We start from the raw sequence: 15,893 nt of genomic DNA on the forward strand, positions 1-15,893 counted from the left end.
ATAAATGTTAATTTCCTTCCTTTTTCTTCAGTCAGTCAGAATGTTTGAACCACCATTACTGATCCATGGTTAGTGATTCATTCCTGTAAGTAGTATTGAATTGTGTGTGCCCTTATGGAGGCTTTTCCTGACTTCTTCCTTGTGATCATTGTGTCACGTTTTTGTGGCAGCCAGTCAAGAGCAGTACATTTGGGAGTAGGATTAAGGACAGCATTATAGAGAAGGGGTAGAGATAATTGGTGTGGGCAGATGGCTGTCACATAAGGGGTGAAAAGTACCAACCAAAGGACAATTTAGAATCATATGAACCTTAATATTAAAAGAGATTTTTAAAATTTAGTCCAAATTTGTAAATTTTAGAAATGGAAGAATAGCCCAAGAGAGGGAAAGTTATCTGACTAGAAGTTAGGGACAAGATTAGGACCCACATTTGTTTTGTTTTGTTTCATTTTAGGACTTTATCTTGCGTTGATGATTATAGGAACTTTAAGTTTTTAGGAGACTTCTCCCAGATTTTCTTTTCATCTATTCACTCATTCAATTCATTCTTTTATGCGTTCACTAACTGATATATACAGTTACTGATAATCCTGGGGAGGGTAAAAATTGAAGAAATTTTTTCTTTGTGTTCTTCTGCAATTTCTATGTATTCTGTACTGAGCATGTAATATGTTTGATGTTAGTGGAAAAATGCTATTAAAAGAATATTCATGTATTTCAACTAAGTAAAAATAATTATATTTATCCTAGAAACTAAAACCAAAGAAAAATGTTTGTTCACTTATAACTTTGTTTATAATACAAAAATAAAAATAGCTTAAATGTTAGGTAGTAATATAAGCAATATCAGACTTTATAATGTCAACAGCAGATGTTCTGGTTATAAATAAATACTACCCTTCTTTCTCCTTTGCTCCCTATTTCAGTGAATGAAACCACCTTACATCCAAAACCAAAACCAAAACCTTTGATTCATTTCTAATTTCTCCTGCTTTTCTCACTTCTAGAAACTCTAAAACCTCTTGATTCAACTTCTGTATAATAACTGTTGAGTGCATCTACCTCTGGCTCTCTCCATCTGCCTCTGCCTTAATCTGTTATCTCCAACCCAGATTGCTATAACTGGTTCCTAATTGATGTCTCTGCCTCCCCCATCAGCCTTTTTACCGAAATAGAAATACTCTTATCTTTTTCCCTTCAGAGCATTCTCCACACATACCTGATCTGACACCACATATTTACTACTGTACTAGTCATCTCAGGCTGTATGTTGTCACCCTGCTTATTTAACTTATATGCAGAGTACATCATGAGAAACACTGGGCTGGAAGAAGCACAAGCTGGAATCAAGATTGCCGGGAGAAATACAGTAATCTCAGATATGCAGATGACACCACCCTTATGGCAGACAGTGAAGAGGAACTAAAAAGCTTCTTGATGAAAGTGAAAGAGGAGAGTGAAAAAGTTGGCTTAAAGCTCAACATTCAGAAAACGAAGATCATGGCCTCTGGTCCCATCACTTCATGGGAAATAGATGGGGAAACAGTGTCAGACTTTATTTCTGGGGGCTCCAAAATCACTGGAGATGGTGATTGCAGCCATGAAATTAAAAGACGCTTACTCCTTGGAAGGAAAGTTATGACCAACCTAGATAGCATATTCAAAAGCAGAGGTATTACTTTGCCAACAAAGGTCCGTCTAGTCAAGGCTATGGTTTTTGCAGTGGTTATGTATGGATGTGAGAGTTGGACTGTGAAGAAAGCTGAGCGCCGAAGAATTGATGCTTTTGAACAGTGGTGTTGGAGAAGACTCTTGAGAGTCCCTTGGACTGCAAGGAGATCCAACCAGTCCATTCTAAAAGAGATCAGTCCTGGGTGTTCATTGAAAGGACTGATGCTAAAGCTGAAACTGCCACCTGATGCGAAGAGTTGACTCATTGGAAAAGACTCTGATGCTGGGAGGGATTGGGGGCAGGAGGAGAAGGGGACGACAGAGGATGAGATGGCTAGATGGCATCACCAACCGATGGACATGAGTTTGAGTGAACTCCGGGAGTTGGTGATGGAGAGGGAGGCCTGGCGTGCTGCGATTCATGCGGTCACCAAGAGTCGGACACAACTGAGCGCCTGAACTGAGTCATCTCAGACTGCCATTACAAAATACCATAGACTAGATGGTTTAAACAATAGATTTTTTTCAGGGTATCAGCGTGATCAGATCTGGTGAGAGAGCTCTCTTCCTGGCTTGGAGTCAGCCACCTTCTTGCTAGTTTTCTCGTGTGTCTTCTTAGAATTAATTAATTAATTAATTAATTCCATCATGAGGGCCCGGCCCTCATGACCTCATCTCACCCTGATTACCTCCCAAAAGACTCATCTCCAAATACCATCAGACTGGGGGTTAGACCTTCAGCATATGAATTTGTGTTTGACACAAATATTCAGTTTGTAACAACTTTATTATCTTCTGTATTCTTGATGCTCTGGCACATGAATATACAAGGGATAGCCAGTTCTTAGATATAGCAAAACTACTCAGCCTGAACTGTGCCTTTTATATGCAAACTAACCAATTCAGAACCCATTCTCTAAACTACCTCTTACACTACAGGAGGCAGTATTTCTCTGCCCTAATCATTTCAGTGCCAGGTACCTGATAGTGCCAGCCATGAAATCAGAAGACAGTTGCTTCTAGGCAGGAAAGTGATGACAAACCTAGACATTGTGTTGAAAAGCAGAGACATTACTCTGCTGAGAAAGGTTCGTGTAGTCTTTACAGTGGTTGCATACGGTTATGAGAGCTGGACTGTAAGGAAGGCAGAACGCCAAAGAATTGATGTCTTCCAACTGGTGCTGGAGAAGACTCCTGAAAGTCCCTTGGACAGCAGGGAGATCAACCCTGAATATTCACTGAAAGGACTGATGCTGAAGCTGAAGCTCCAGTATTTTGGTTATCTGAGGCACACAGCTGACTCATTGGAAAAGTCCCTGATTCTGGGAAAGATTGAGGGCAGAAGGAGAAGAGGGTGTCAGAGGATGAGATGGCTGGATGACATCACTGATATAATGAACATGAACTTGGGCAAACTCTGGGAGATGGTGAGGTACAGGGAGGCCTGGTGTGCTGCAGTCCATGGGGTTGGAAAGAGTTGGACTAGGTGACTGAACAGTAGTAGCAACAACCAGATAACTAGAGATAACGCCTATATCCTAGAGCCCCTTGAAGTTATTCAAATTAGTCAATTCTAAAACTGCTTACCTTCCCTTGCCTTGCATTTCTTAGGGAAATAGCTATAAAGGCTCTTGCCCATAACCTTCCTCTTGTTCTTTCTGCCTCCTGACTGACCCTGGTGCTTTGCTGTGCTGCTCTGCATGGCAAGGCAGTTCTCTCTTGGGAACTGTGAATAGCAAACTATCTTTTCCTTCTTTTTCTTTTTGAAGGAGGAAAGTTCCCCCTTAATTTTCACCTCCTATTTTGTTTGTTTACTTTTTTTTTTTTTCATCTTTTTTTTTTGAATTGTTCACAAACATTTCCTACATAATCCAACATACAACAGAGAAATGGTACATCTTTTTCTTTCAATTTGCATACAATGGAAAAACAAGAGTATATATATATTTTACAAAGTTTAACTAATAGACACTACCAAGCTGACAGTTTAAGTCTATATGTGAGAAATTATCTAATAAAAAATAATCAGAATTTATTTAGCATCAGTCACTTCCATAACCAAGTATTATTCTGATTGATAAAACTTGTCATTAAGCTTCTGGTATAAACTTATACCACTATTCCATCGGTTGTGTTGCTCCCCACCTTGGTTCTTCAGAATTACGAACAGAAAATCGTTGCAAAGTAGGGGCAAGCATTTGCAAAAACAAACAAAAATCCCCAGCTTATTATAAGCATGAATGTGTGGTGGAATTTCCTCCCAAGCAATGGACTTCAAATCATTAAGAATCACCAGAACTGAGTATTGTCAAGATATTTTGCCTAAGTCCAAGAAGAGATGCCATTTATTTATATCCAACAGAGGACTGAAAATTAAACTTAGTGTTCCGTTTGGGGGTAGGTTGGAGGGAATTCAGCCATTTGAAAAATGACCATCTTAAAAAAAATGACCACCAAAAATAGGTTCACTAAATTTATTTTAAAAATCATAAAACGTTTCTTACAAAAGAGCATTACATTCTGCACACTGCTCTGAATAGATGCCAGGGACATATGGACTACTGTTACTTTTCCTCCCTGTCCCATCACCCCAAATGTTACAGTGACCACAAAGCAAAGTGTTCACAATAATTACATGGGGGGACTTCTTTAAACCACCAACAATGAACAAAAATTAAAATTCACTCACTCTGCTGCTGTTTCAAAATTTCAGTGTTAGTTTTTGCACACCCTCCCCCACCCCCACCCTGTTTGTAAGGAACTAAAACATTACATCTGGTGAACAGCAAAGATTTCACTACACCTCAAATGCAGAACACCTATGAAGCAGAGGAAAGTTGGCTTTTTAAACAGAAGCAGATAAAAAAAAAAGATGCAGGACTCCTTCAGTTCTTCACTAGTCTTATAAAAACTTTCCAGAATACTGCTTCACACTATAAAAAAGAAAAAATATCTTGCTTTAGAATCCTTCAACATCTGCATACTGCTTCACACTGTTCTGCAGCAAATACTGTGCATTCTGTATCTGGTCCTGTGTTCCCGTAATGGTAATGATCTGATCTTCGGATCCTTCTAAAGGCTCATCAATTTTGATCGAAGCTCCTGACTCATGACGGATTTGTTTAATCCGATGACCACCTTTGCCAATAATAGATCCAGCCAAATCTTTGGGAATAGTTACTTGTGTAGTAATAATAGGTCCACCAAGATCACCATATGAGCCACAACCCCCTGCATAGGAATAATCATATCCAGGGCCACCCTGTGGTTCATAAGCCATCTGCCACTCTGATGGGCTCCATGTATCTATTGCAGAGTCTCAGGTTTCATCAGCACTGAAACCAACCATGCTATCATAACGGTCTCCAGGTCTTCCTCTTCTGTCATAGGCTATTAGATCTCCTCCTCTAGGTGGTGGTGGTGGTGGAAGAGGAAGATTCTGAGCTCTACTACCTCCCCGGCCACCTCGTCCGGGGGGGGGGGGGGTGGAGGAGGTCCTCAACGAGGGCTCATATCATCATAATCTCTTCTGGAGAGAGGCATGGGATGCCCACCCGGACCAGGCGGCATTCTGTCAAAACCACCTCTTCCCCGCATGGGAAATCCCACAGGACGTCCACGGCAGTCATCAAACATCATTGTAAAACCACCATAATCATAGGTTTCATCATAAAAATTGGGATCATAAGGCTGAGCGCGTCCTTTGATGGGAGACTCTGATATAAGATCAAGGATGCACTCTACAACCCTATCAGGTTTTCCTCCGATAAGAATGACTCTTTCAGTAGATTGAGGACAACATTCCTGGAAAAGCTTGATTGTTGTCTGAGTGTTCTCTCGAAGTTCTTTGATTTTAGCACCTTTGACTCCAATAATTCCTCCTGCCAGACTCTGATGAATCAACAGTCTCAACTCTCAGTCAAAGTTACTTCCTTTATAGTATTGGTAATTTAAGCATTCCACAGCATCAGATTCGAGTGGGAGCTGGCTGGTTGCAGTGGGTGATGGCAACTGCAGGCCCTCTTCCAAGGTAGGGATGATTTTCTTCAGAATTTCTCCAATTGTTTCAATATCGGCACTGATACTCAATATGCACTTGGGGCCACTGCTGTCTGGGACTGAAACACTGGCATTGTAGTCTGTACGGAGAGCCTTAATATTCTTGCCTCCTTTTCCAATCACTGCCCCAGCATTCTTGCTCTGAAGCAGAATGCGTAATTCAACCATCTCATCAGTGTTTCTAGATCTTTTAAAAGCTTGTTCCTCTTCCATATCTTCAGCAGGGCGTTTACCAAATTCGCCATTGGTTTCAGTGTTGGGAAAGGTTTCCTCTGGCTGTTCAGTTTCCATTTTCTTGTATTCATGGGACACACCAATCAGTTATTAAATATATCCTTCCAGGGCAGAACTGAAGTGTTCTGGGCGGGACCAACTGACACCCTAGTGCTGTAGTAGCCTATAGGCCGCAAATAGGCGGGAAGTAGGCAAGATGTCGAGGTCGGTGCAGCAGAGAAACAGAGGATAATGGCGTCTGCAGTGCTTTTGCCTGAAGCGCCCTCCTCCTTTCCGTTTGCTTGTTTTTGACCTTGCCACAATGCTTGCAGAATCTTAGCTCCCCAACCAGGGAGCTAACTCGGGCCCCAGCACTGGTAGTGCAGAGTCATAACCAGGGGACCACCAGGAAATCCCTTTTCAGTGGCAGTCATCTCCTGATCTATTGGCTTCACCATACCTGAATAATAATAAAATTTATATTACAAAACATACTACCACAGTTGTGAACTGAATTGTGTCCCCTTAAAAATCACATATTGACTGTTTGCAGATGATAGGATACTTACATAGAAAATCCTAAAGCAACATCAGAAAACTCTCAGAGCTCATCAATGAATCTGATAAAGTTGCAGGATACAGAATTATTATATAGAAATCTGTTGCATTTCTGTGCACTAACAAAGAAATATCAGAAAGAGAAACTGAGATAATCCCATTTACTATTACAACAAAAAGAATAAAATACGTAGGAATAAACCTACCTATGGAGGCTAAGCTTCCCTGGTGACTCAGCTGGTAAAGAATCCGCCTGCAATGCTGGAGACCTGGGTTCAATCCCTGGGTTGGGGAGATCCCCTGGAGACGGGAACGGTTACCCACTCCAGTGTTCTGGCCTGGAGGACTCCATGGACCGTATAGTCCATGGGGTCGCAAAAAGTTGAACATGACCGAGTGACTTTCACTTCACTTCACAGAGGCAAAAGACCTGTACTCGAAAAGTATAAGACCATGATGAAAGAAACTGAAGATGACTCAAACAGGTAGAAAGATACATCATGTTCTTAGATTGGAAGAAACAGTATTGTCAAAATGACCATACTGCCCAAGGTGATCTATAGATTCAGTGCAATCCCTAATAATACATTTTTCACAGACTTAGAACGAAAAGTTTAAAATTTTAAATGGAAATACAAAAGACCCATTTATATGTTTAATGTAAAGTCAGTAGATCCTGGTACAAAACTTTAAATAAAGGAATCTTCATAAAACTAGTGGTTGATTTACCTGCAGCTTGGGCTCCAAAATCACTGCAGATGGTGACTGCAGCCATGGAATTAAAAGATGCTTACTCCTTGGAAGGAAAGTTATGACCAACCTAGATAGCATATAAAAAGCAGAGACATTACTTTGCAACAAAGGTCCGTCTAGTCAAGGCTATGGTTTTTCCTGTGGTCATGTATGGATGTGAGAGTTGGACTGTGAAGAAAGCTGAGCACCGAAGAATTGATGCTTTTGAACTGTGGTGTTGGAGAAGACCCTTTAGAGTCCCTTGGAGTGCAAGGAGATCCAACCAGTCCATTCTGAAGGAGATCAGTCCTGGGATTTCTTTGGAAGGAATGATGCTACAGCTGAAACTCCAGTACTTTGGCCACATGATGCGAAGAGTTGACTCATTGGAAAAGACTCTGATGCTGGGAGGGATTAGGGGCAAGAGGAGAAGGGGACGACAGAGGATGAGACGGCTGGATGTCATCACTGACTCAATGGACGTGAGTCTGGGTGGACTCTGGGAGTTGGTGATGGACAGGGAGGCCTGGCGTGCTGCGATTCATGGGATCGCAAAGAGTCGGACATGACTGAGCGACTGAACTGAACTGAACTGTCATTGTGTTATACCAGTGTTTTTGAACATTTAAAGGTGACTCAAGTGAAAGGTCTTGGAGGCAACATAATATAAAAGAGTCCCTTCAAAATCTGGCTCTGTTACTTATTAGCATTGTGATCTTCTAAATGTTGCTTAAACCATCTAAGCCTCAGTGTTTTCATCTTGGAATGTAGATAATAGTTCCTACCTTAGGATTGTGCAGATTAAATGAGATAATGAATGTGAAACATTTAATCATAATACCTTGCACAAATGCTGTCATTTTCATTATTATAATTTACTAGAATATATCGCTTTGCATAAATTCTCTTCCTTCTCCCTAGAATGCCTTTCTTTGCCATCTCACTTCATTTCCTGCCACTACCTTTTCTGGCTTCTTTTGCTTCTTTTTTGGGAATATTTACTGTATATTTAATCACTTATTTTTCATTCCCTCTACCTCAATAGACTGTGAACTGCCTGAGGGGAATTATGTGATTATGTCTTGTTTTCTTCATATCCTCAGCTCCTAACATGTTGCCTAGCGTATAGTAGTATATTATTAAAGAATTCATTAACTGCATATTTAGTGAGTAAATTCTATAGGATTGGTTTAAGGATTAGAAGTAAACCCTCCCCCGCCTCCCCCCCAAAAAAGAAATAACTATCATAACACTTAGCTGGACACTCTCCAGCTTGTAGTTTAATATATAGTAGCTATAGTTGTTCCTACCTGGAGAATCCTAGGGACGGGGAGCCTGGTGGGCTGACATCTATGGGGTCACACAGAGTCGGACACGACTGAAGTGACTTGGCAGCAGCAGCAGCTATAGTTGTGAGAAGGCAATGGCAACCCACTCCAGTACTTTTGCCTGGAAAATCCCATGAACAGAGGAGCCTGGTAGGCTGCAGTCCATGGGGTCGCAAAGAGTCAAACACGACTGAGTGACTTCACTTTTCACTTTCATGCATTGGAGAAGGAAATGGCAACCCACTCCAGTGTTCTTGCCTGGAGAATCCCAGGGACAAGGGAGCCTGGTGGGCTTCCATCTCTGGGGTCGCACAGAGTCAGACACGAATGAAGCGACTTAGCAATAGCAGCAGCTATAGTTGTTATTATTGCTAATAATAATATTATTTCTCAGAGACATACTTTGACGTCACTTACATCAACTGACTTCCCCAGCCATTACTATCTCTTCTTATATATATGAGTGGTTGTTCAGCTGCTCAGTCTTGTCTGATTCTTTGCAACACCATGGACTGTAGTACGCCAGGCTTCCCTGTCCTTCACCATCTCCTGGAGCTTGCTCAAACTCATACCCATTGAGTCAGTGATGCCATCCAACCATTTTATTTATCTTAGGTGCTATAGGATGAAGAAAAAAATGCAAAAGAATACTGATAGGACCTATCACCTGTATATGATGGACATCATTCCTTGATGGAGGCATGTTATCATAGTTTATGATGCTGAATGATCCAAGCTGAGCAGTGAGTCAGGCATCCTACTTAAATATGTACATTAAGACAGATGGATGGCTAGATAAGTTCATTTGTTCAAAAACAATAATCTATACACACAGAGAGTAAATTAGATAATGATATATATATGATAATTAGTAAAATGTATTAGATAATAAGAGGTGACCATCTTAGTCATTCTGATGTTTTATTTTGGATTTTGATAATAATTGCAGCTCTACAGTATTCAAGTCCTATTACCTGTCTGTTTCTTTTAGCTATTGGATGAACTCCCAATGATCTACAGCTGTTGTATATTTGTATACTGCATGTAAGTATTTATGTTTAAAATTCATTTACTTGATATATTTTAAAATTCATGTTTGTTTCATAGGGAATTAACATAATTAATGCAGTTATATTACTGGGAGATAAAAACGGTGTAGAAGATTATAACTTTTGTGATTTTAATACAGAGTATAATCTTTTGGAAGTTATACTAACAATGTTTATGAATTTGTGTGATCTCAAATATATTATCCAAAATCCATAACATTTTTCTACTTTGTACCTTGAATTATGCAGGGCAGCAAGTCATCTCTAAATTTTCACAGTTGTACAAGATAAATGGATATTGTCCCCATTTTATCTAAGACTATAAGCATAGCTTATGCTGAGATGACTTGCTTAAGGTCATGCAGTTAATAACCTACAAGTTTAATAAACTTAACTTTTAAAGTATACCTTCTGTTCCCTAGTATTAATACTTCAAACTTGTCTGAACCTCTTATGTGATGGTTATCTGATTCTTTTCAACCAGATCATCATTGCTAGCTCAATAATATCTTCTTTTAAAGATATGCAAAAATAAAAAGTTTTCATATGTATACTATGGTTGATTCATGTTGATGTTTGACAGAAAACAACAAAATTCTGTAAAGCAATTATGACCAACCTAGACAGCATATTAAAAAGCAGAGACATTACTTTGCTGACAAAGGTCTGTCTAGTCAAAGCTATGGTTTTTCCAGTAGTCATGTATGGATGTGAGAGTTGGACTATAAAGAAAGATGAGCACGAAGAACTGATGCTTTTGAACTGTGGTGTTGGCGAAGACTCTTGAGAGTCCTTTGGACTGCAAGGAGATCAAACCAGTCAATCTTAAAGGGAGTCAGCCCTGAATATTCACTGGAAGGACTGATGCTGAAGCTGAAGTGCCAATACTTTGGCCACCTGATGCAAAGAACTGACTCCTTGGAAAAGACCCTGATGCTGGGAAAGATTGAAGGCAGGGGAAGAAGGGAATGACAGAGGATGAGATGGCTGGATGGCATCACTGAATTGATGGACATGAGTTTGAGCCAGCTCCAGAGTTGGTGATATACAGGGAAGCCTGGCGTGTTGCAGTCCATGGGGTCACAAAGAGTCGGACATGACTGAGTGACTGAAATGAACTGAAAAACTAAATAAATTTTAAAAAATTAAAAATAGTTTGAAAAAACATATTATTAAAAAGAACTCATCAGAAACTGTTTCTGTAAATAACCAGAAGTAATTATTTTAGGCTCCCTGGGCCTGTGGTCTCTGTTGCAAGTCTTCAACCTCTGCTATTATAGCATAAAAGCAGCCACAGATAAGCTATAAACCAATGGGTGTAACAGTGTTCCAGTACATTTTATTTACAAAGTCAGTTTAGGTTGAGAAACTGATTTTTGCACTGTGGTTTAAATATCAATAACCTCAGATATGCAGATGATACCACCCTTATGGCAGAAAGTGAAGAGGAACTAAAAAGCCTCTTGATAAAAGTGAAAGTGGAGAGTGAAAAAGTTGGCTTAAAGCTCAACATTCAGAAAACGAAGATCATGGCCTCTGGTCCCATCACTTCATGGAAAACAGATGGGGAAACAGTGGAAACAGTGTCAGACTTTATTTTTGGGGGCTCCAAAATCACAGCAGTTGGTGATTGCAGCCATGGAATTAAAAGACACTTACTCCTTGGAAGGAAAGTTATGACCAACCTAGATAACATATTCAAAAGCAGAGACATTACTTTGCCGACAAAGGTCTGTCTAGTCAAGGCTATGGTTTTTCCAGAGGTCATGTATGGATGTGAGAGTTGGACTGTGAAGAAAGCTGAGTGCCAAAGAATTGATGCTTTTGAACTGTGGTGTTGGAGAAGACTCTTGAGAGTCCCTTGGACTGCAAGGAGATCCAACTAGTCCCTTATAAAGGAGATCAGTCCTGGGTGTTCATTGGAAGGAATGATGCTACAGCTGAAAATCCAATACTTTGGCCACCTGATCTGAAGAGTTGACTCATTGGAAAAGTCTCTGATGCTGGGAGGGATTGGGGGCCGGAGAAGAAGGGGATGACAGAGGATGAGATGGCTGGATGGCATCACCGACATGATGGACATGAGTTTGAGTGAATTCCAGGAGTTGGTGATAGACAGGGAGGCCTGGTGTGCTGTGATTTATGGGGTCGCAAAGAGTCGGACATGACTGAGCAACTGAACAGAACTGAACCCCAATCTAGAAAAATATGTCATCAACCCATCTGTGACAGTGCAGATTTGGGCACTTAGAAAACCTAAGATCAAAACCAAGGAAATTCTAGCTACTGTTTTCTGAAACCTATTCTTAAGACTGAGACTAGAGTCTGTGCTCTCCCTAACATTGTTTGTTGATCTATATTTTCTGTCAAAACTATATTTATTGAAAGAAAAAGTAACAGTGAGCATTGATAAACTAATATCCTGATACACCTGTACCTGTGTGAGACAACGTTGAGAGTAGATAATTTAATAAAAGAGCAGAAGATGACTGCTTTCTTCCCTTATTTGAAATCAGGTGTCTTCTCCTGATCCCCACAGCCTGTTGAAGGCTGTAGGCCGTGTGGGTTCTCTAAGATGAGTGTGTGGTTGCAAGGAAATGATGGGCACCAGTATACCCAGGGCATGTATACACATGGCAAAATAGCATTCTGTTTGTTTTCCTAGTTTTATATTCTAAAACAAGTTTCTCTCTTTTTTTTCTTTTTAAGGTTTGAATGTTTTAAGATGAAGAAGTCTGTGAATTACCATCTGCTTTTTACCTTAGTTCTCTTCAGTTTAATAGTAACCATGGTAAGTCATATTTTATTTCTAATAAATTAAGCATGTGAACTGCCATTTATGGAGTTTGGTACATTTTGCTGTAGTGTTTGCTTCATGCTGTTCAAACTGAAATATTTCTAAAGGAAACTCCCTTATAGATATTGCTTCTTTGTTTTCTATTTAGGTGTTATTTCTCAACAAAAAGTTGAAACAATTTTTTTTTTAAACCTGTTTTTTTTTTTTTTTTTTGACAGGAAGTGGGAAAAGTCAAAAAGCAGATATTCAATAGCAATAGAAAGCAAATAATGATTAACTTTTCCTCATGGATGAACATATTATGTCCTATTTGTTAAAAAAAGAAATTGGCTCTGATCTTTAGTGCCTCCTGTGACTATTTTAATGCCTAAACTTTTCCAAATAGGTTGAGATAGCTGATCACTTATGTGTGCCAGTTCATCTGTTCCCACATTTCTAGTACTACCTATAACCTGACAACTATCAAATCCACATCTTAAGCCTTAGATATCACTAATATTAGGAACCTCAATCTCAGCACATTCCAAGTTGAACTTATTTACCCCTGCCCCATGATACAAACCTACTCATTATCTTTCCTACAAAATCTGCTTATGCTCTAAGTTGCTTGTCTTGGTTGCTACTGCTGCTGCTAAGTCGCTTCAGTCGTGTCCAACTCTGTGCAACCCCACAGACGGCAGCCCACCAGGCTCCCCCATCCCTGGGATTCTCTAGGCACGAACACTAGAGTGGGTTGCCATTTCCTTCTCCAAGGCATGAAAGTGAAAAGTGAAAGTGAAGTCGCTCAGTGGTGTCTGACTCTTTGCGACCCCATGGACTGCAGCCTACCAGGCTCCTCTGCCTGTGGGATTTTCCAGGCAAGCGTACTAGAGTGGGTTGCCATTGCCTTCTCCGCTTGTCTTGGTTAAGGACCTACTAAATACCCTGTTACTTAATAACTATGGGACTTTGGACAAGGTACTTAACCTCTTGAAATTTCCTCATTTGTAAAGTGAAAATAGTAATAAACATACATTTCATATTAGTTGTAAAAATTAATCCCTGGTACACAGTAAGGACTCCATAATTCTTTTGCCTTAAAAAAAAAAAAAAAGCCTTTTAAGAGCCTTGCCCCTCTGCATTTCTTCTGTAACTAACAGTGAGAATCTGAAATTATGTAAAGGGAAATTAGTATTTTGAAATAGCAAATTTCAGAGTTTAAAAACATTCTGCCTTATTGAGTTTAGAGTTATACGTATATAAATATTTCATACACATCTTACTATTAAAGCTTTCTGGTTGCTTGAAGGAAATGATCTACTCTTGTAAAGAAGGAACTTCCTCCAGGAATAAGAAATTCTGTAGCAAATTGTAAAATTACATAAAATTTGTGAGATCAGCAGTACATTAAATGAGGCTATAGAGATGTATAAAAATGGTCCTTCCTGTCAAAAAGATTATTTCCTTGTAGGGGAGAGAAGCAAACTAATAAATGCCATAACATTTATACATTGACAGTCTGGTAGAAAGAAGGATGAGTGGTGGATTCTGCTAAGCAGAAAAAAAAAACCTCAGAAAAGACTTCAAGAAAGAGGTATAATTTGAGCTGAATCTTAAAAGATGAGTGTTTACCAGCAGGGGCATTTGCTAACCCAGTGAAGCATGGCATGTTTAAAGATACAGAAGCATGAAACTAGCGTCTTTGGGGTAGCAGTATACTTTTTGGAGCCTAGGATGAGAAAGAGACAGGAAGATACGAATAAGGCCAAACAGAAAGGCTAGAGCAATGTCATGGGAAGGCTTTGAAATTTGGACTTTGTCTTGTAAGTGATAGGAGTCATTTCAGATTTGTGATTTAAATTTTGACTCCTCTCTACCATGTCTTTTTAAAGGTGTACTCTTACAGGGCAATAAATGCATACAATAAGTGGGCATTGAACTTAATCACCCACATGACATTGGAGCCTGAAACTAGAGTTTGTGTAACTGAAAATGTTTCTCAGTGAATGCATTAGAGATTTTTGGAAGCAGAAGAAAGAACAAGAAATTTATTTTAAATGCTTTTACTTATTAGCATATATTATGTGCTAGAGACTTGCGCATATTTTGGCTAATTATTGCTAACTATTATTATTCCCATTATCCAGATAAGGAAAAATGAGTCTTTTGGTTAAATGACTTGCTCAGACATATAGCAAGTAAGTGGCAGTTTGAAATTTTGCTGCTAAGCCCAGTGTTCTTGCTAGTGTGAAACAGATCTGCTGCAGGGATTGTCAGCATAACCTCTTCAGCTCTGATGAGTATTCATGCATCTGTGCTCCCTGATGCTCATGCAGAGGCCAAGAGGCCAGAGTAGTCCACAACAGCTGTGAAACATTTAGTTTACCTTGAAGAAGCTCGGGCTTCCCTAGTGACTCAGCAGTAAAGAATCTGCCTGGGGTGCAGGAGACATAGGTTCAATCCCTGAGTCGGAAAGATCCCTTGGAGAAGGAAATGGCAACCCACTCTAGTATTCTTGTCTGAGAAATTTCATGGACAGAGGAACCTGGCAGGCTACAGTTCCTGGGGTCGCAACAGTCAGACATAACTTAGCAACTAAATGACAACATGATGAAGCCAGCCGTGGCGCAGACACACCTGAGGTAGTAGCCCTTTTGTGGCAGCCACGTAATCTGATTGGTTTCACATGGCTGGAGTCAGTTCTAGGATGCAAAACAAGGGAAGCCAGAGACGTATGAGATTTGCAAGGTAGTAGGTATAGGTTTTCTTTCCCCTTCATAAGGCACTTCTTTCACATCTATTTCTTTTAATCTTTTTTCAGGTTTACCTTAAGGTAAAGGAGCCTATATTCCATCAGGTAATTTTTGAAAATTATTACACATTTTATTACTTAACCTGCTTTGTATTTTCCTTTTCTAGTATATTATATGCATGTATAACTTATGGAAATGAAATGGTGGATGCTCTACAAAAGAACAGTGTTTAAAACAGATTGCAGACAAGCTCCTATAGGAGGTGTAACAAAACAAATACCAAGAACATTCAATGCCCAGGCTCCACTAGCTGTTGTTAGACAATCATGCAGGTGCAGCATTGCTCTTATAAGCACAAAAAAACAGGAAATATTATTCACATGCACATGTAAACAGTCTTTTTTATGACATTATCTTTTAGAGAAGATATAGGGAAAATACTCAAGAAATTTTCAGTCTAACATATATGAGTTGGGAGGTTATTTATATCAAAAGAAACAAACATAAGAAACTTTGGTATAAGAAATAGTAACTTATGTGCATCCTAGAAAGAAACTAGGGTAGAATGAGTATGAGACCCTTAATAAAGAGAGCCATTGTTTATTGAGTGGTGTGATGTGCCTGTCACTATGCTCATTACTACATAGACATTAATCTCCACAGCAGTCCTAAAAATTATGGATTATTGTCTACATTTTAAGGGAAACTAGCTCAGAGATATTAGGTAATTTGCCCCATGGTTACACAGTTATTA

The 15,893-nt window shown here is 39.6% G+C and overlaps 1 protein-coding gene and 1 pseudogene across 7 annotated transcripts in view; one reads left to right on the forward strand and one right to left on the reverse strand.

Annotated features, from left to right (window-relative positions):
* The window catches only part of ACER3 (alkaline ceramidase 3), a 158,980-nt gene that overhangs the window by 87,612 nt on the left and 55,475 nt on the right, over positions 1 to 15,893 (forward strand). For 6 of the 7 annotated variants that reach the window (XM_061380943.1, XM_061380941.1, XM_061380942.1 and 3 more), the window contains 3 exons: positions 9,553 to 9,605; positions 12,320 to 12,401; positions 15,208 to 15,243. In XM_061380943.1, coding sequence (XP_061236927.1) covers positions 9,553 to 9,605; positions 12,320 to 12,401; positions 15,208 to 15,243 — 171 coding nt within the window. Of the gene's footprint in view, positions 1 to 41; positions 86 to 9,552; positions 9,606 to 12,319; positions 12,402 to 15,207; positions 15,244 to 15,893 lie in introns of those variants that run through there. The other variant, XM_061380946.1, reaches the window with a different exon arrangement.
* LOC133226889 (heterogeneous nuclear ribonucleoprotein K-like) lies at positions 4,132 to 6,241 on the reverse strand (annotated as a pseudogene).

The sequence above is a fragment of the Bos javanicus genome, chromosome 15, assembly GCF_032452875.1.
Source record: "Bos javanicus breed banteng chromosome 15, ARS-OSU_banteng_1.0, whole genome shotgun sequence".
NCBI classification, from domain to species: domain Eukaryota; kingdom Metazoa; phylum Chordata; class Mammalia; order Artiodactyla; family Bovidae; genus Bos; species Bos javanicus.